At 43.1% G+C, this 21,324-nt stretch overlaps 3 protein-coding genes across 5 annotated transcripts in view; 2 read left to right on the top strand and 1 right to left on the bottom strand.

The window, feature by feature from the left end:
• The window catches only part of WDR33 (WD repeat domain 33), a 53,021-nt gene extending 50,252 nt beyond the window's left edge, over positions 1-2,769 (top strand). Inside the window, exons 19-22 of one of the 2 annotated variants that reach the window (XM_081912513.1) lie at positions 137-303; positions 418-498; positions 1,647-1,832; positions 2,124-2,769. In XM_081912513.1, coding sequence (XP_081768639.1) covers positions 137-303; positions 418-498; positions 1,647-1,832; positions 2,124-2,350 — 661 coding nt within the window. In that variant the 3' untranslated portion in view covers positions 2,351-2,769. Of the gene's footprint in view, positions 1-136; positions 499-1,646; positions 1,833-2,123 lie in introns of both variants that reach the window. The other variant, XM_081912512.1, reaches the window with a different exon arrangement.
• Positions 2,770-3,829: 1,060 nt separating this feature from the next.
• SFT2D3 (SFT2 domain containing 3) lies at positions 3,830-8,360 on the bottom strand. Its single transcript, XM_081912262.1, has one exon. The coding sequence runs from the start codon at positions 8,006-8,008 to the stop codon at positions 7,367-7,369; it is 642 nt and encodes a 213-aa protein (XP_081768388.1). The 5' UTR covers positions 8,009-8,360; the 3' UTR covers positions 3,830-7,366.
• A 2,420-nt stretch (positions 8,361-10,780) lies between these two features.
• Positions 10,781-21,324, top strand: part of LIMS2 (LIM zinc finger domain containing 2) — a 32,137-nt gene continuing 21,593 nt past the window's right edge. The window contains exon 1 of one of the 2 annotated variants that reach the window (XM_081911955.1): positions 10,781-11,325. In XM_081911955.1, coding sequence (XP_081768081.1) covers positions 11,315-11,325 — 11 coding nt within the window. In that variant the 5' untranslated portion in view covers positions 10,781-11,314. Of the gene's footprint in view, positions 11,326-15,566; positions 16,452-21,324 lie in introns of those variants that run through there. The other variant, XM_081911954.1, reaches the window with a different exon arrangement.

Below are 21,324 nucleotides of genomic sequence, written 5' to 3'. Positions count from 1 at the left end.
CCCTTTCCAGCAATGCGGAGAAATTGGGCATTTTTTTTAAGTAGTTGGAATTTCTGAATAGACAATGGAATTTTTCAGCATGGAGCTATATAGCTTCAAGTATATTCTTATGCTAATTTATATTTCTTTGATTCAGCTATAGGAGAGGAACACCCTCAAGACATGAGGGCCGGGGATCCAGGGGAAGGGACAGCTTTTCTGGGCCTGATGACTTTGTGCCAGAAGAAAAGTTTGACTCCTCAGAGGATAACACAAGAGGAAGAGATCATGGTGGCCGGGGGCGAGGTCGGGGTGCTGCTAGAGGTAAGAGAGCTTTGATGGATAATTTATACTCAGCTGAGGAATGTATTGGTGCAGTTAGAATTTTTATAATTGTTCTTTCAACTTCTTTGCATCCTTTGTCCATTCATTATACAGGGGGACGGAAAGGTCTGCTTCCAACGCCAGATGAATTTCCTCACTTTGAAGGAGGCCGTATGGATGGAAATCGAGAACCAGGTGAAAATATATTACTTTATGCAAGACTGACCACCATCAAATGTGCTGTCCCTTCTATTTTCCAGTTGCAGCTTAATATAGTTGTTACTGTACTTCATAAATAGCCTAATGGCATCTAGAAGCACTTCACCAGATTTTATATTAGCATTTATCTGAATACTGTATTACAAAAAGGGGTGAAAGCTGAATAGGCTACCATATGATCTTTCTTACTGCTTTTAATTCCTAGATAGATACAGGTACAGGTACAGATACATGGAACTACAGATTAAAACTGGCCTGGATTTTCCTATCATGATCCGATGGTCCTCAATCTGTTTTAGATTTCTCCAAAAAGTTTCTCCAGCAAGCCCCTTCAGTTCCCTGTCGGGTAAGGGGTGGGAAATATTTAGCACTCTGGCTGAATCTGGCACACAAATTTCAACCAAACCTCACACATAAGAAGTTAATCAGCAACAGATTGCAGAAACTATCCCATTCTTACAGAGAAGGCAGATTATTTCAGAGAGACACATTTTTCCTTAATATAATGGACTGTACAGTTCAGATAATTGGTAATGAGACAAAGTTGCTTTCCCATCCTTGCTGGGTGCTGCAAAAGAGGTTTCCCTTTCTCAGTGCCCAGCATGCAAATGCAGAGGAGGTTCCTGTAAAGGAAGAATGAGGTCTGCTGCTTGAAGTTTTTGATAAGGGAGGGGTGGAAAGAGGTACTCATGAACCATAGAAAGCCACATTTTTACCATAATCTACTCCCCCAGTCTCCTTCAGTAGCACCAAGAGCTTGGTGATTTTTCTGCAAGCACTGTTCTTGTTCCTTTCTCACAAGAAATATGTCCATTGCCTGTTTCCCTATCAATCTCTATCCCTTCTCTGTCTAACGAAAGCAGAAAGTACAATCTCTACAGCAGCTCGCCTGGGGTGGAAAGGGGGTAGAACCTTCACCATCAGAGATAGTGGAACAGGAATTATTTGTGTGCTTAACTAAGAAAAGACAATGAGCCATCTTCCTGAGGTAAATTGGACGCTACAAAACATTTATTTCGTTGTAATATTTACAAAAGATATTGCTAGAAGGGGTTCCAAGAAGAGATTCATTGCTGCACTGTACCAACATTTGTCTCTCTTGATTTTTTCCCCATCATGGTTAGGTCCCCGCCAGGATCATCCACCTCATGATGGTCATTCTCCAGCAAGTCGAGAACGTTCTTCCTCAATCCAGGGAATGGACATGGCATCACTGCCACCTCGCAAGCGTCCTTGGCATGATGGACCAGGAACCTCTGACCATAGAGAAATGGAAATTCAAGGCGGGCCTCCAGAAGAGAGGGGAAAGGGTAAAACATAATTCTTTGAGATTAGAGAATTGTCTCTAGAAATTTTAATTTCAAATATTAATGGAAATATCAATTTGGAAAAGGTTGATTTATTTTTTACTGCATTGATATCAAAATTCCTATACGCAGTGCTAATTTTCCCTACCAATTATCTTTAACTCTGCACTGTTTCTGCAGTGGAACAGGAGCCAGGAAACCGAGACACCATACTTTGATCTTCTGTATTGCATGACTGGGAGGCAAACAAACTAGTGCATTTTCTTATTTTAGTTTGCAATATTTTTATTCCAGGGCGTGGGAAGTCAGGACCTTCACAGAGAATGTCAAAATCTGGGAGATCCAGCTCTTTGGATGGAGAACACCATGATGGATATCATAGAGAAGAACCCTTTGGAGGACCTCCAGGAGGCAATAACCCTTCCCGAGGGAGGAGTGGGAGTAATTGGGGAAGAGGAAGTAACATGAACTCAAACCAGTCAAGGCGAGGAGGTTCTCGAGGTGGCGGAAGGGGTCGATAGAAGAGGTTATGACTGGGCAAGTCCCAGTCTTTCTAGGACAGTATTTAAATACACCTATTGCAGAATCATTGAGAAAGTAATTCTGCAATCCCACAAACCTGGACTCTATGAATGGAGATAAATGAATGTGCATTAGTTCCTAAGAAGGTCTATTCAAAGATTAAATGCCAGCTAGTAATGCCATCACAACTACCTTTGTTTCATTCTCCTTGCCATCCCAGTCCCTCATCACTTCCATATTTCTTGCATTGATTTTTGAAGATAAAAGCTGGATTTTTTTTAGTGTTGTGAGACATGGAGCACCTCCACAGATTTCAGTTCATGTCCAGAAGAACTTGTTTCTATATGTACAGTTGTCAGGAAAAAGTTGAGTTGTTTTTGTATGAATACAGAATGCAATTTGTCCAAAAATTAACAAATGGAGTTTGTGATTTTTTATATACATATTTTCACATCTTCCCTCTATCATTCCCCACACAGTATCTTTCATGTAGTATAAACTGATGCATAGACTGCATTCTTGTTTCTGGATACAAAAGCATCCAGTTGTCAGAATCTTGGCAACTTACTGTTATACTGATCTTGAGGGATATCAAACAGAAGCAAAATTTCACAAAACAAGACGTTATTTGAACAATCAGTTCCCCCAAAATTTGTGTGAATGTATGCAGTGTCTATATTTGTTATTCACTGTGGACACAGAGTCACTGGAATTAAGGTATGAGTTGCAGAAACAATTCCTTGAGCAATCTTCTGACACAATCTTGAAAGTGCAATTTCAACAGCTAATATTACCAATGTTTTGGATTCTGGCTAGTAAAGAATACCCAGAATTGGCAGGTGAAGCTATTATCCATATTTCTCAACAATAAAAAAGGTAAAGGTACCCTTAACCATTAGGTCCAGTCGTGACCGACTCTGGGGTTGCGATGCTCATCTCGCTCTATGGGCTGAGGGAGCAGGCGTTTGTCCGCAGACAGCTTCCGGGTCATGTGGCCAGCATGACCCTTAAAAACAAAACAAGAAACAGTTTAGCTGAAGGAAAGGAGTTGCTTTTCTAATATCACCCCTTACTGGAATGAAATCTGGAAGAACAAACATGCTCAGGTGTTCCACTGAAAGTGTCTTTAAAAACAACAACATTGCTTTTCAAAAGCTTTTCTGTCTTTTTGCTAAAAGTCATTAGTGTTATTATTATTATTATTATTATTACTACTACTACTACTACTACTAAATAAGTAAACCATATATTGCTCTAAATTATTTTAGGATTATTAATGTACATTATTGGCATTATTAAGTATAAATCAAAAGTGAAAGTGGGTGCCATGTTGCAGGTTTGGACTTGGAAGTGGGTCTTGGGTCTGGACAAGTTTAAAACCACTAAGGGTTATACTGCATACCAAACATGGGGGGGGGGGGGGAATCACTGAGCCTTAAGACTTCTGTCACAAGGAATCAAGACTCCTTGGCCTAGGCTTTAATTATTCAATTTTATTAACAAAAATGACACACTGCACATATCTGCAAAGCAAGTGAACGTAAAGCACATACTGTACATGTTTCTCCATTTCTCTTTGGTAGACAGTTTATTCCAATAGTGAAGCCTACCCAACTGCAGAAGAAAAGAACTAGAAAACAGCATTCTGGTGAAGTTTATTTTGTGCTTTTAAGTTTTGTTAAGTCTTTGTAGACATATGTCTACAGGGAAGCTTTGCAGTCTCTACGTTATGCTGGTACATTTCTCAAGAGATGATCTGGCAATATTAAAATATCTGAAAACCTTTTGGATGTGGCCAGTGCAGAGACAATACTGGTTCCAGCTAGCTCTGGGAATGCCTGCTCCTTCCACCTCAACCACAGTTAAATGGGAAATACACATAGCAATCTTAAGCACAGTTATAACCAACCATCTAAAAAAAACCACACACACACCAGTAAAATATTGTTTTCAGCCCCTATTTAGATCTGAGGTTTTTTTAATGTCATTCAAATCAGTTTCACTTCTGAAAGTGCTATCAGCTAGTTCTGTAAACACTTCTACTGAGACCCAAAATACTTCAAAATAAGTTTGCAAAAACTGAATCTAACCATTTCTTTCAAATGACAAGGGACTGAACAACTATGTATCAACATGAATACAAAAATGTACACTAATACAAAAACCAATCACTTACAGCCCAAATCTAATGTGCCCTCCCAATGTTGGTGGCTTGTGGGAAGATAGAATACTATGCTTGTTACTCCCTGACGGCAAAGAGATGTGCTGCTGGTTTACAGGGTGGGGGCTCTACTATAGTGCAGGCTCCACCTTTGATGGGTGGAAAGCCAGCAATAAGACGTGAAATGGGTCAGGATGCCAGGGCTCTGGATCCTGTGCTTCCTCTGAGAGGCTTGATCTGCAGGCTTCTCAGCTATGCTAGCCTGGAGCTGGCACAGCAAAAATTTAAAAAGAAAACCCCCTTCCACCCTGGCAAGCAAAAGCAGCAGAGTATGAGATAAAGCACCCTCTGCTCTATTAATATCAGGGCAGGGTTAGCCTACCTGTTAGGCTATGTACCTCGTTGTAAGTCCCTTTTAACTCAGCAGGGCTTCCTTCTGAGTAAACAGGATTGCACTGATAAATGTGCTCTACAATGTGTCATGCTAATTAACACTATTTTTTAAAGTCCCAATTAAAAGATTTCAGAATATTTTTATCACACAATTTAACAACACTTAGCACCATTTTGATTCAGATCTGCGGCATCTGCCATAGCCTGATTTCACTACAATGCAGGACCCACAAATCTCAAGTTTGAAAATGTAAACAAATAGGCCATCTTAATAGCAGATCACAACCTAAAGCCATAATCCTATGCATTAATTTTTTTAAAAAGTCTCACTAGGACTTGCTTCTAGTAAACATGCACAGGATTGGGCTGTACATCAAGTAGTCAAAGTATCTATTCAGACATACTAGCTACTAAATTACTTTCAAGTTTTACACTTCATGTCCCCCACTGATGCAGCATTTGTGTTTGACGATAGTGCTCTAACATTCCCACTACAGCAAGAAGCCTTTCTCAGTAACGTACTTTTGAACTGGAAGTTATTTGCATATCATTTTTTATTGTTGTCAAAAATGTTTTATTGAGAGCTACAGACTTTGAAAAACTAATACTTTAACATTTGGCTGCAAACTCTAAGCCATTTTGCAAGGCTTACTTTACTGACTTCAAATAACACTAAGAGCCACAATTAAGAGGCAGCTTCAATGGTTAGTTTTAAAATTACATTATAGCAACTTACACCGCCAAAGTGTAGTGCTTGCAGCTGCTGTTGGTTTAAGTGGTTTACAGATTACATTTGTGGAGCAAAATGAACTTTACTCAGGTGATTTTGGTAGTGCATATTGATATATTAAATATGTCTATGTGATACCCATCCATCACACCACTTATCAATACTTCTAAGCTGTAGCAAGAACTAGGAGCCTGTGCAGTTCAGATTCAACCCTTGGGCTTACAAAATCTTCAATGCAAACATGGAATAAGTTATGACAGAATCATATATGGCAGATAGCCCCATGATCCAAAGAAGTTGAGGATAATATATTCAGGCACAGCTTTTTCACATATATTGTGATTTCCCAAAGTCATAACGAAAGCATTATGGCAGAATTAGGCCCCATGTCTATATTATACTTGTCTTTAAAATCACTGGTGTGAACTTCAGCAGTCTCATGGTCATGCCGTTTTGAATATGATCAGACATAGAAGTCATTGCTTGAATAGGAAGTATGCTGGAAGTCAGCCCAAGAAAGAACTTGTGTTATGGGTAAACAAAGTACTATATATACTGATACTGCTGACTTTTAGTAAGGCAAGAGGTTACATGGCAATTGGGAATGTTATGATGCTAGGGAACTGAATGGAAGCAAATCACAACAGCTTCCAAATTTATTTCCTGCTCTGGCTCTGAAAAGATGAAGAGACAAACTGATGATTTAGACCATCTCATTTTAAAAGAGTTTAAGGTTCAACTACTCATTACCAAAATCACACTTTTTGAGCAGCTTCTTCTGAAGGAAAAAGAGCTGATCAGGCAAGTAGTAAATAGCAACTTCTCTTTCCCCCTATAATGCATCAGAGGCTGGAAAGGGTAAGGAACCATCCAGTCAGTAAACCTCTAACACATACACACCAGAGTAGCCATCTCATCCTCACTCACTTGTGCTCTTCCTCTGGATGGTGCAGAGATGGGGACTGAACCCAGCATAGTTAATAGCAAGTGGGAATGTCATTCTTGCTACTATCATATAGTCTTTCAGCCACTCCACTCTAAGCAGCAAGAGACAGGCAAGTGAGGCTTGCCACTACTTGGGACAGACCATTCCAGAAGAAATGAACTATCTGCTTGTACTCTCTCTTTAAGCAGCGCAACAGACTGGTTGCTTCTTCAAAACAGAAATGACATCATTGAAAACACTTTCATAAAAGCCTGTTTGATATATTATGCAGTTGGGTTCTAAGACAAAGAAATAGGTCTGGCATCAGTGTGCACCCTCAGGGAATCTGCCAACACATACTTGTACACTTGGCTGGATCTGCCTGTTAAAAAAAAAAAAAAAACCCTCATCACCTGCCGCTGAGAGGGAATCTGTGTGGTTTCAGAGAGCAAGGGGAGACACAAAAAAGACCTTTACCCAATTAAAGCCCTTAATTGGTTCAATTGCTTGAGTCGCTTGTTCAGCCAAGTTCATACACCTTTGTTGCAATTAACTTCAACTATCCTTTTCAACTGCCTTGTGCGAAGGATGCAGTGTCCCGGTAAGGTTACTCAAGTGCTCCTCTGCCCTCGATTCGAAAAGATAAACAGTAAAGAAACGTTATCCTACAAAATGCCCCATGGGCAGTCGGGTCTGGCCTGGAGACGAAGTCCCGTGCTGCGCGTTGGTTTGGAGGCGGGCAAGGGGCTCTTTACCACAGACATCGATCTTGTTTTCCATGAAGGGCTTCGCCTCGACGACCGTCCTCACACGGGCAGAGTTTTAGACACGCTGCGCCGCACGGCGCCGCCCAAGAACCCGCCGACATAGCGCAGCCCGGTAGTCCCGCCAGGTACCGAAGACAGCAAGTAGACTCCGCCGGCTCCCAGCTGGACAACGGCCCCCAGCGTGGTGAGCAGGGTGCTGCGGAGCCCAAGCGCCGCGTACAGAGTGCCGCCCACCGAGGCTAAGTAAAGGAGGGCCAGGCCGCGGCGGTCGGGCTCGCCCAGGAGGCGGCTCGGGCCCCGTAAGAAGCCCGCGGCGCCCAAGGCGAAGGTGGAGCCCAGCGACCAGAGCAGCGCGAACTTGCGGAGCAACAGGAGCGACCCGTAGAGAGCGGCGAGGCCGAAGCAGAGCGCGGCCAGCAGCAGGCACAGCGCGCTCCCCACCAGCCGCTGCCAACGGGACAGACCCGTCGGCAGCCACGGATCCGGCTCCGGCTCGGCTGCCCACGGCCACGTCTCCGTCGCGGGGAAAGGGTTGATCCGGCCCAGCCAAGTCCCCAACCCCGAGCCGGGCTTCTCCGCCTCATCTCGCGGCGGGTTCTGGGGCGCCGAGAGGGCCGCCGAGCTGCCGCCCGCCTTGGACTGAGCTAAGTACTCCTGCAATTGCCGGTTTAGGTCCGCCATCTTGGGGAGAAGGCGAAGGGCCTTTTGGGAAAGCGCCGGGGTGGGAAGGCAGTTGCCGATTGGTCAACTGTCGGCCGGAGTAATGCACTTCCGTGGTTTTTCTTGTTGCCAAGGGAATAGGGTTTGCGTCATCAAGGACTTGGATCTACTTTTTCCTTTAGAGACGCTGAACTATAGAGATATGAAACTTAGAGAGTGGCCATCATCCGGAGAAGAAACGCCAGTCTCTTTGGACCTTGTTTTCCCCTTCCCCAGGGCGGAATTGAGAGCTGGCGGGGGCGGGTTCTAGAATTTTACTATCGCTGTGATAAGGCTGTGATTCAGTCAGAAACAATTACGTAGCGGTAACAAAGATAGATCACCTCATCTGTCTCCTGAGAAATCTCTATGTGGGACAAGAAGCTACAGTTAGAACTGGATATGGAACAACTGATTGGTTCAAAATTGGGAAAGGAGTACGACAAGGCTGTATTTTGTCTCCCTGCTTATTTAACTTATATGCAGAATTCACCATGCGAAAGGCTGGGCTGGATGAATCCCTAGCCGGAATTAAGATTGCCGGAAGAAATATCAACAACCTCAGATATGCAGATGACACAACCTTGATGGCAGAAAGTGAGGAGGAATTAAAGAACCTTTTAATGAGGGTGAAAGAGGAGAGCGCAAAATATGGTCTGAAGCTCAACATCAAAAAAACGAAGATCATGGCCACTGGTCCCATCACCTCCTGGCAAATAGAAGGGGAAGAAATGGAGGTAGTGAGAGATTTTACTTTCTTGGGCTCCATGATCACTGCAGATGGTGACAGCAGCCACGAAATTAAAAGACGCCTGCTTCTTGGGAGAAGGGCAATGACAGGCCTAGACAGCATCTTGAGAAGTAGAGACATCACCTTGCCAACAAAGGTTTGTATAGTTAAAGCTATGGTTTTCCCAGTAGTGATGTATGGAAGTGAGAGCTGGACCATAAAGAAGGCTGATCGCCGAAGAATTGATGCTTTTGAATTATGGTGCTGGAGGAGACTCTTGAGAGTCCCATGGACTGCAAGAAGATCAAACCTCTCCATACTGAAGGAAATCAACCCTGAGTGCTCACTGGAAGGACAGATTGTGAAGCTGAGGCTCCAGTACTTTGGCCACCTCATGAGAAGAGAAGACTCCCTGGAGAAGACCCTGATGTTGGGAAAGATGGAGGGCACAAGGAGAAGGGGACGGCAGAGGACGAGATGGTTGGATAGTGTTTTCGAGGTTACCAGCATGAGTTTGACCAAACTGCGGGAGGCAGTGGAGGACAGAGGTGCCTGGCGTTCTCTGGTCCATGGGGTCACGAAGAGTCGGACACGACTAAACGACTAAACAACAACAACAACAAAGATAGAAATGCTTGCTCTATCTTATTGTAAAAGTACTGTAATGGTATGCTAGTTTAATTGAAGTCATTTATTACTACAGCAGCTCCTCTTTGGGATGCCTCCCTGATTTCATTTGCCATGTCAAGATCACTATGAGCAATTTGGTCATGGGGCAGGGGTGGCAACTTTAATAAAATATTGGGGGTCCAGGTAAGCCCTGCCCCACATATGACCCGGTGAATGCACACTATTTGAATGGTAATGCCCATCAACTTGAGGCCCCCTCTATAGTTCTGCGCCCTTCTCATTCCTATAGAGGTTGGGTTTGGAGATAAGTGACCCACTGATTCTCTCCATTACATCAGGCTTCTGTTATGCCCACAGTGCTGTCCTGCTCACTCCTGCTTGCTCATCTTGGCTCAGAGGCTTCCAGCTTTTGGCATATAAATGGTGTCTTACCTTCAAACGTATTTACCAGTTGCATTTCAGCCCTCTCTGAATTGCAACCATGTCCCCTTGCACTCTCGATATCTGCCACTCCCTAACTTGAGGATGTTAAATAAGAAGAATGCGCAAAGATTAGTTTCAATAAGGGCAATAAGCTTGTCCTGAGTAACGGCTGCAGATCTGAGAGGTTTATTGTTGAAAGGATAGCGCAGAGATTCTAGCATAACATTAGGTGGGAGAGGCATGTAATACAGTGGTGCCTCGCAAGACGAAATTAATTCGTTCCGCAAGTCTTTTCGTCTTGCGAGTTTTTCGTCTTGCGAAGCACGGTTTCCCATAGGAATGCATTAAAAATCAATTAATGCGTTCCTATGGAAACCGAACCGCCTTCAGACCAGGTCTGGGGACAGTCTGTCCCCCGACCTCTTCTGAAGGCTGGCGGGGGCGAAAGTCTTTGCTTCCCCCCCCCCGCCTGCCTTCCCGGGACAGTCCCGGGGGCTTTTAAAATGCTGGTGGGTGGCAGCGAAGCCTTCGCTGCCGCCCGCCAGCATTTTAAGATCGCCCACGGACAGCGGAAGACCTCTTCCCAAGAGGAGGACCTCTTCCCAAGGCGGGCGGGGGGCAAAAGTCTTTGCTCCCCCCCACCTGCCTTCAAAAGCCGTCCGGGATAGCGGGAAGCGCTTCCCTGCTATCCCGGACCGCTTTTAAAATGCTGGCGGTGGGGAGCAAAGCCTTTCGCCCCCGCCGGCCTTCCTGGACCTCTTCTGAAGTCCGGAGGGGGGGAAAAGGCTTTGCTCCCCACCGCCAGCATTTAAAAAAAGGTCCCCGAGATTTCCCTATGGGCTTTCGTCTTGCGATGTAAGCCCATAGGGAAAATCGTCTAGCGAAGCGTCACAAAAACCGAAAAACCCTTTCGTCTTGCGGGTTTTTCATCTTGCGAGGCATTCGTCTTGCGGGGCACCACTGTAGACTTCTGTGACTGCCCCTGAATGACCATAATAAGGATAAACCGAACAGCTTTAGGATGGGGTCTTCATAGCCTCCGATGTCCCTTTGGGGCTGCTCCCACTGCGGTGCTTACACGATGGGTTTCCATTCCCTACTCAGCCTACGGAGCACCAACAGCCGCGCCTTTAGCTCCCTACACGTCCCTCTCTTTCCCGCAAGCTTGGCTCGTGCCCTGCCGCCCAAGCGCTCCCACCGCCTGGCCCGCCCACCGGCTGGCCACGGCTATTTCATTATTTATTATTTCATTCCCTTTCTAGGAAAAGTATGTGCTGGGCCGAGCCGAGGGGCGGGAAGAGGAGGCAGCCCGTCTTCTGGAGGCGTTGGGGGGGCGGCCCGCCACCGCGGCTGACCCAGGGCGGAGGACAGGCGAGAGCCAAGCGGGCCGGGCGCTGCTGCCTGAGCCGGGGACCGAGTGGCTCTAGAGCGCGGGCGGGTCTCGCCCTCTCCTCACTTGTCAGGACAGCCGCGGCCGCCGCCTCAGCGCGGGGCCGGGAGCCGCCATGACGGGCAGGTAGGAACTGAGCAGCAGGAGAAGCCCTCGGGGTCCCCTCGCCAGCGCCGGCGGCGAGGATGGGCGGAGAGCGACTCCGCGGCCTCTGGCTCTCAGAGCGGGCAGTTCAGCCCCGTTTCCAGTCGTGAGCCTTCCCGCCGCCGGCAGCCCCCTCCTGGCCGGTGATATTATCACTTGCACGCTCGGAGCAGCCCTTGGGAGTGCCCAGAAACCGGCCAGCTTAGCTGCTCAGGCTTTTCGCCCTTCCCTTCGGGATAAAAAAAATGAAATGATGTCAGGGAGGTGTTTACGAATTGGGCTTTCCACGGAATTTGAGGCTGTCTTTTTTTTATTGCTGCAAACCGCTTTGTTAGGCCTTTTCAACATACAGCCCCTGAAAGATCCCTGTTCCACAATGCGTCCTTTTTAGGGTGCCCAAGACTCGCTGTTGCTTCTGCTACAACAGACTAACCCCACCCTGGAATGTGTGATGCTTGCCATTTTTGTTTTGTTTGGTTCAGTAGTGTACTGTATATATATGCAAAGCCCAGACACTTAGCTGCTACTAGGCATGTGAAGGAAATAATGAAGGGAGCATCTCTCCATCAAGGGCAGAGTGAATTTCCCTCAAGGAGGGACCGCAGAGAACTGGCAAAACAAAAGATGGTGTGGTTTGGGTACAGAAATATTGTAACAATGATAAAACAATCAAAGAGCCTTGTGGCAAATTAAAGACTAACAAGTTTATTATGACGGGAGGTTTCATGAACTCAAGCCCACTTTGGCAGATGCATGAAATTTAGTTGGCAGGTATAAAGGAGAAAATTTCAAGGTGGGAGTTGAATAGCAATGAAATGAAAAAATTTCAGTCAGTGAAAACTAGAGCAATTTTATTCTTTTTATACCTATCAACTTTCACTTTATGCATCTGAAAAAGTGGGCATGAGTCCCAAAAACCTTATGTCATGTTACATTTGTTATTCTTTTAAGGTGCCATAAGATTCTGATTGTTTTCTTGTAAGGAATTAACACAGCTGCACCTCTGTAACTGTAATTAGACATTAATTGCTAGTGTGAGTGACCATCCTGTGAATGTTCCCATGTTATCTGTGCCTTGAACAGATGTAGGTAGGAAGAAGAGTGGATTTCGAGATCCCAATGAAGTTTTGTGTTTTATGTATGAGCTGCCTGTGTGTATCCCATCTATTGCTTTCTGCATGGTTTTCTGTGATCCCTAACATTTTAGGGCAGGAGGAATCAGAACTTCTTATTTCCCACTCTGTGTAAAACTAATCCGGACAAATGGAGCACTGACCACATAATGCTATGCATGTTAACTCAGAAGTAAGTCCCACTATGTTCATTCGGGCTTACTCACAGGTAAGTTTGTATAGAATTGTATTTGAATGTGTTTCATAACATGATATTATTTCCCAGTTCTTTGGGCTCCCTGTAGCCCAGGTGGAAAAGTTATAACAATTGATTGTGACCAGAAGGAATTAAAGGAAGCACGTGTTTCACTTTCTCATACTCACCTGTTTGATTATATGGCTATTTTGTTAAGTAACTAAAAGGAGGAAAAGCTATAATCAGCAAACTGGATTCTTCAACAAACTTATATTTTCAAAGTCTTTCATAGGACCTGTTTTAAATAATACAATTTAAAAACAAGACATGATTGTTATAATTAGATTCTTAACAGTGTATTATTTAAAACAGGTCTTATGAAAGGCTTTGAAAATATAAGTTTGTTGAAGAATCCAGTTTGCTGATTATAGCTTTTCCTCCTTTTAGTTAACAAAATAGCTCAGGTGGAAAAGTTATGATGATTGATTATGACCAGTGGTCCTTGATTATGACCATTCTATGAGATGAACTGATACTCAGCTGTCCTTCCATTTTCTCCCAAAAGCAACCTTGCATAAGCAGTGTAAGTTCAAGATTGATAAGTGCTTGAAACAAGTTCAGGTATTCAGGGTCAGGTGAATTTCTTTATAGAATACTAAAGGAACTGGCAGGTATTGTCTCAGAAGTTATTTGTATCACCTGAGAAATTGTGGAGAACAGGTGAGGTGCCACAGAACTGGAGAAAAAGTTTGTTGTTGTTGTTGTTGTTATATCACTTATATGCCAAAGTGGCATGTTGTCTCAATCCTCAAAAATGGGTGAAAGGAAAATTTGGACACTCTATAGACTATAGGGTTGATTTTATAAGGTTAAAGTCAGATCAGTGCCTGGTTGAGATACTGCTTGGGAATTACAGAAATGCCACCTTGGGTTGTAGGATGGAAGAATGCAGGATATAAATGTAAGAAATTTAATATATCAAGAAATCCATTTGTGAGCACTTTGATAATGCAGTTAATAATAGAAGACAGCATTGATTTTTCAAAAATGTATATTGTTGGTTAACTCAGTACTTTTTTGAACATATTACTAGTTTAGTGGATTGTGGGAATGCTTTTGCATATAAATTATCTTTATTTTAGCAGAATGTTTTACAAAGCCGATCATGATATTTTCATTAGCAAACAGCTTAATGTTGGCTAGATGATAGCACTGTCAGGTGATTCCCAGAAGGTTGGAAAATTGTTCAGAGAGGGGTAATGGAAAGAAATTTCAAGTGGGGTGCTGCAGAGCTTTTCCTTTGACCCAGTACTCCTTAATGTTGGAATCAGTGACTTAGATGAAGAGGTAGAAGGCATGCTTATCAGATATGTGGATGACACAATACTGGTGAGGATACCTAACACATCAAAAATAAAATTCAAAACGACTTTTATCAAATATCTCACCTGGTGTCTTCATTAAACATTTTTAGGCACCAGGTGAAAACATTCCTCTTCAACCAGGGCTTTGGCTGGTTAACATTCTAGGTCCTTTAAATGTGTTTGTAGAAGGGAGGTTATTGGTTTGTTTTGGTTTTGCTCTTGTTTTTATGATGTATGTTGTACTTTTGTTTTGTATTTTTATGCTGTGAACCGCCCTGAGATCTTCAAATAAATGGCAGTATATAAATTTAATAAATAAATGGAAAACAGAAAAAATTACAAAATGAAATTCAATAGCAACAAATGCAAAATTGTAGGCTAAATAAATAAAATATCCAGGTACAGGATGTGGGATATCTGACTTGTCAGTGGCACACGTGGAAATAATATTGCAATTGTAGTCAATCACATGTTGAAATGAGCTTTTTGTGTGCTATGGCTGCACAAGAGGCTAACATGATTTTTGGCAGTACAGTATTAACAGAACCATAATTTCCAAGCCACAGAAAGTAATAGTTCTACTTTATTCTGCATGAGTCACACTTTATCCTGAGTACTGTGTCCATTTTGGGGTGCTGCACTTCAAGAAGAACATGGACATACTGAAAAAGGTTGAGAAGGGCAACGAAGTGATCAGTAGTGTGGAAAATGAGGAATAGATGAACTAACTGTGTATGCGTAGTCTGAAGAAGGAAAGACTGAGAGGAAACGTTGATAGGGCTCTTTCAATACCTGAAAAGCTTCCACATAGAAATAGGAGACGTTCTCTGCTTCCTTAGAGAACAGGGGTAGACCTAATGGGCTTAAGTTACAGGTGAGTAGATTTCAGCTGAACATTAGGACAAATGTTTTGATGGTAAGAGCAGTTTGACAAGAGAACTAAGGTGGGTTTGACCTCACTGGAGGTCTTCAAGTAAAGGCTGGACAGTCATCTTTTGGGAAAGTTGTCACTCTAGATTTCCAGGCACTCACCAGCATCATGATTCTGTGACTAATGGATTGAGAGAGGGATTAAGGCTGCATTATTATATGCATAAGCCAGGTGCACTAGGCCAATATCATGTTCACCTCCATATCTGTGAGTGGAATTTCAATACTCCCTGCTTGAAATATTTGGACCCATTGCTCTGAATGATCATGAAGAAAGCTATTGTTTCCGTGTTAAAAAGCAGGTAGAATATAGGAGGGAGTGATTTTGCCAGTACTTTTTTGTCTTTTTTATGAAATAGATTTTGGAATTGTCATTTCTTACTTGTAATACATCTAATTATACATCTGTGCTTGGCTGGGATACTGGGGAAACTTTTCTGCTACTTGTTTGTGCTTCTTGGTTTAAAGGACTGGTTTTCTGCATTGTTGAATTTTGCTACTTTTTCTTTTTTTGGCTTGGATTTTTATAGAGCCAGAATCAGCAATAGTAAGCATAATCGCACATAATTTTCAGTATATGAAAAAAGTTGTTTTTTTAAAGGAGAAATAAGTTGAGGGGGGTTAGACCTAGATGACCCTCATGTCCCTTCCAACTCTACGATTTGATGATTCTGAGGTTAGGGAGGTCTGGATCATCCAAACAATATAAACGCTAGTCATGACTCCAGCTTATGTAATGTGATCTCCCTAAAGTGGGCGTGGAATTAGTTGTGTAAAGGAACAGCTTGAGTCTGTAACACTACTGCATCTCAGAGAGAACATAGTGGGGAATGGAATGTAAAGTATGTGTCTTTTCTCAGCTTATTGATATTCTGACTGTATGTGGCTTTTGAAGTAAGCTTCAAAGCTAGCCTGCTGTTTTCCAGCATTTGTTTTCCCAAGTGGCAATCCGATCACTAGGTAATATAGAATTGTGATGGAATTGGTCAAAGAAGACTGATACGAAGTCTATTTCAGCAAGTAGTCTTCAGTATTAATTACTAAACAAATTTGGTGGGGGGGTTTTCTCTCAAATTCAGTTTTTTTGATTCTGTGATTTTAGTAAAGGAATCAAGGTTAAAAAAAAAATCAAGATTTTTTAATTTTAGTTCTTGTTCAAATGACTCTGAACAAATTACACTAATTCCATACTTGAAGAAAAGAAGGAAGATGCTGAATAGTTACAGAGCAGCAGCTGCCACATAAGAAGCACGGACTTGTTCTTGTAGTATTTCTGATAAAAGCAGTTATCCGAAGAAACTGCTTCCTTGAACCTACAGTGTTATTTGTGGACTGCTCTTCAGTTATCCTCATACAGCTTTTCTACCCAGAGGTAATGAATTCCATGGCTGGCGTGAAACTTCGGGGGCTAGCATCTTCCAAACTCTATCAACGCCGGCAAGATCGTCTGAGTGGCACAGGGTCACTATGGAATGATGGGAAAGACAGGGCAGCTGGGATATTTAGGTAGGTTATTTGGATAGCTGTTTTAGATTAATGGTCTCGGATTATTGGAATGTTTCCTTTGAAGCAGGAAGGAAGGCAAAACTAGACAGGCTGACACGACTGTGTTTCAGTTTCCACTCTTTGTTTGAAGAGGTATCTTTGGCTCTGGTATTAACAGTTCTGAACAATAGCAGGAAAACAACCATGGGAACTTTTGCCTCCTTGGTGATGCTGGGCAGGCTAACAATGTGGGAGTTGTAGGCACCACATAAACAAAAGCTAAGGCGCTGTGTAGTCTTAATAGTCTTGTGAAAGTTCAAGCTTTTGTTGACACCTGGAACAAACCAATACTTTTATACCACCCGAAATAAGTCTTTTCCATTGTAAATAGTTTTCTATGTTATTTTTTTCTTTCTTTTCATCATACTGTATATTGAATTGTCATACTGAAAAAAGAATAGGGATTTGCCCTTCCCTTAAGATCTCTAAAGCAGGGCAAAGTTCAGCAAGCACAGTGTTTCCTGTCTTTGTGATATGTCCCCATGGAATTTCGGTGGTATTCAAAATTCTTACAAGAAACAATACCCTTATCCCCTCTGGAACATGATCATATGCAGGATAAATTAAATAAACATGTTGATACCTATCATCACCTAGAAGACTCCTGCTCAATTAGGCTTTTAATTTTTTTGCCAAATAGTCGTCAACTCATGTCTATTGCAGGGTTGCCATATTTCAAGTGAAATCCAGACAAAAATAAAATTCATTGAGCTTTTATTGGAAGGGGCAAAGTTGTTGAGCTTTTTTTTGGGGGGGGGACCATTGTTTCGCATAACATAAAGCTATTTCTGCTCCAAGGGTTCACTGGATTGCATTTGGTCTGGTAGTAGAACCAGAAGGCTTTTCTTTTGTTCTAAGCAAATAATGTCTGGTCTGAATTGCACTAGGCTGTAGGCTCTGTGTCTTAATCTCATTTCCCATAGTAATTCATACACTAAAACGTTTCTGTTTTCGTGACTCGCTTACATCCCATATGAAAATGTGTGGTTTTGGTTCATGAGAGGGTATTGCTTTGGATGCAGGGGAATTAAAGGGGAAGATTCTACAATAGGAGGCAGGTTCATTTACTGAGATACTCCGGAAGAATACTGAAATAATTCAGAAGGGGAAGAATTGTAGATAAAATGGAAAGTGTAGGGCAGTGCTTTTCAAATTGTTCCACTCTCTGAGAGGTGTTTGAGCATGTTGTAGAGAATAGGTGGCATCAGTTGGGTCCACCAATTCTGTCTGGCATCTCAGAACCCAGAATCCTCAGCCAACTAACTTACTTAAATAAGATTTGTTTATGTACATTAAAGGTGAATCAGAGACTTGGCTCCTGAGCTCTTGATTTGTTTCTCTCAGACAGGGACGTGGGTGGCGCTGTGGGTAAAACCTCAGTGCCTAGGACTTGCCGATCGCATGGTTGGCAGTTCGAATCCCTGCGACGGGGTGAGCTCCCGTCTTTCAGTCCCAGCTCCTGCCCACCTAGCAGTTCGAAAGCACCCCTAAGTGCAAGTAGATAAATAGGTACCGCTTTATAGCAGGAAGGTAAACGGCGTTTCCGTGTGCTGCGCTGGTGCCGGCTCGCCAGAGCAGCTTTGTCACGCTGGCCACGTGACCCGGAAGTGTCTCCGGACAGCGCTGGCCCCCGGCCTCTTAAGTGAGATGGGCACACAACCCTAGAGTCGGACACGACTGGCCTGTACGGGCAGGGGTACCTTTACCTTTACCTTTTACTCCTGAGACGTGAACACTTACATCACAGCAGGTATGTGGAAGTGTTGTAAGTGCAAAGGTCTTTCAATCAACATGGATAGTGAGTATCTGTGAGGCAGAAACAGCCCTCCCCCAATTTTCTTGTCTGTATTGAAAGGTAGAATTAAGAACAGCCCCTTCTGAATTCTCAGTTGTGCAAACAAGACTGATTGTTTAACACAATGGCAATGAAATACAGTCCATATCTACAGGAAAAGGGGTGCCCCCACCCCAAGCATTATCTTCTTAAGGAATTAAATATAACATTGGTATGTTTAAGGAATTAAATATAACATTCACCACGCTTTTATGCTACATTGCCAACTCATCTTTTACAAGAGACAGAGATACTGTAATTCTTTTGTTAGAGTTCCTAAATATATCAGAGATCAAAATAAATTCTGGTTGTGGACTGCCTCTCTTGTGCCATCAAGCTCCCAGCTGAGTTGTCACAAGGACCTCCTGAGCAGCTGTGAATTTCAAGCACTGCAAAGCTCCAGGAGAATTAATAATAGTGATGTGTTTGGGTGTGTACTTGTGTTATTTCTAATGACCTCTTCCTCATGCTGATTTCCATGTATGTGTGAGCCACAGTGTGAAGAAAATTCCACAGACTTAGAGGTCTCTTTCGTTGTTGCCTTTTCTTGCTTTTTGTTGATCTTGACTGGCTAATTTGCACATGAAGACTTTTATACCCAAAACAGAATACCTTCATTGTATTAATTAAAACTGATGACTTTAATTATAAATCTTTTAAGCTATGCATATCTGATTATGCTTTGACATTAGACATCACACTTAGTAAACAGCCTTTCTATGCTATCTACACTGTGCTTTGGTTATGAGTCATCTCTCTGTTGATCTCCAGTGGATCGATGGGATGTGTTTACCAGTCCAGCACAATCCCAGGGACAATTACTGCTACAGAGCTTATGTTGCTCACTTTCAGTGGTGGTGCAGGTGCTGTATTGTCCTGTGTTGTCCCACTCCTTGGTTCTCAGGCACAAACATATGAGCTTTCTTTAAACCATATGGCACAGTCCTTTTGAGATATCTCCATTTCACTGCCTCTAGTCTTGTCATTAATAACTATTACTGTCCTGCAGTTTCTCCAGTGAAGCCTCAACATGAGTATGGAGTTGCTATCTGAAGCAAGCTGTCCTCCACCAAACTTTGCTACCAGCTTTGTGGCATGAATAAGTCTGAAAAGTTTATGCTGTTCATATAAAAGTGGGAAATGGATGATTGCTAGAGCTGCTGCAAAGGCTGAGCAGTCTTAGCAAGGGGCTGGCAAGCACAGTTATAAAAGTAATTAATAGTCTGGTTGATGGAGATGAGTACAGTACTTTAACAAGGTAGGAACAATAATGGAAAGACCTTTTGTAGGATCAGATGAGGGTAAGGTTGAAGAGTTACTTCCATTTGGAGATGGAGATGTATATTTAAGGGAATTTTATAACAACATCTGTGAAGTTTGCAGTTTTAGATTTGTCAGTGGCCAGGATAATAGCTCATTCTGTTTGATTTCATAATTATGTGTAATATTTTCTGAATTAATCTTGATTAATTTACATCAGGCTTTCTTTAAGGCACTGTGACTTCTGCATGGCCTGACCTAGCCACTGTGATCCACGCGACGGTCACCTCCAGACTGGATTATTGTAACTCGCTCTACGTGGGGCTGCCCTTGAGACTGACCCAGAAACTCCAGCGGGTGCAGAATGCCGCGGCGAGACTCCTTACGGGGTCTTCGCTGCGAGATCATATCCATCCGGTATTATACCAGCTGCACTGGCTCCCGGTGGAGTACAGGATCAGGTTTAAGGTGCTGGTTCTCACCTTTAAAGCCCTATACGGCCTAGGACCCTCGTACCTACGGGACCGCCTCTCCTGGTATGTCCCACAGAGAAATTTACGGTCTGCAAATAAAAACTTCCTAAAGATCCCAGGCCACAGAGAGGTTAGGCTGGCCTCAACCAGAGCCAGGGCCTTCTCGGCCGCGGCTCCAATCTGGTGGAACGCTCTGTCACAAGAGACTAGGGCCCTGCGGGACCTGACATCTTTCCGCAGGGCCTGCAAGACAGAGCTGTTCCACCAGGCCTTCGGTCAGGGCGCAGCCTGACCCCCCCTCCTCTGGCAATCGGCAATCTACACAGAATTTGCTTGATGGTTGCCATTAATTTGATTTTAATTTGGTTTACTTAATTTTTATAATGAATGTTTTTAGAATGTCGGATTATTTTGATTGTTAGCCGCCCTGAGCCCAGCTCCGGCTGGGGAGGGCGGGATATAAATAAAATTTATTATTATTATTATTATTATTATTCGTACTTCTCATTACCAACGACATTTTTATTTATAACATTCACTTATTCTGTTTACCCTTTATCAGTTTTATTACATCTCCGTATATCCCAAGATAGTTTTGGGATGTAGTACCTAATTACTCAGTTTCATTATAATTTTTCCTGTGCTCTCATAAGATTGTCTGGATAGCTGATGGTTTGTAAGATTCTGCTGGGAGTTATGAAAGCCTGCTGCCACTATGATGTTAAATATGATCAATCCTCTCACATTTGACATTTTTAGCCTGTTGTGTGTGGGTGGATGAGTGGGATGGATGAATTTAAGACCTGCATAGCTAGAATCCAGAAATGTTTCCAAGGACAAAAACATGGGCCTGCAAGGACACAGATTAATTATTTTGTCTCCTGGTGGGAGTTTTCATTTCTGTTTCGTAAAGCCCATTAGGACTCCTTCAGCTCTTGCATAAACATTCTTTCAATTGTGTTTGTGTCCTGTTCAGTATGTCCCACATTATCTGTATTTACCCATGCTTCCCTGGTAGTTTTTGCACTTTTTGTATATAGTAGCATAGGTGGCCTTGGGTGACTCTGCTCTGCCAAGGCAATGATAGAGGGCAACTGCTGATGTGTCAGGAGCCCTGGTGGCTGATTCCGTACTAACAGATATGACTTTGGAGTTAGATCTCTTGAAAGCATAGTATTTGTATTTTGCCTTTTGCACAGTTATCCATGCTTCAGAAAGTGCCTATAGGCTTAACTTTTCACATTAAAACTCTGGAGGGGTTTGTTCA

The sequence above is a fragment of the Podarcis melisellensis genome (assembly GCF_964234715.1).
Source record: "Podarcis melisellensis genome assembly, chromosome: 5".
Lineage (NCBI taxonomy): Eukaryota > Metazoa > Chordata > Lepidosauria > Squamata > Lacertidae > Podarcis > Podarcis melisellensis.
Note: the sequence above shows the minus strand (reverse complement) of the source record. Positions and strands in the feature narration are given on the sequence as shown.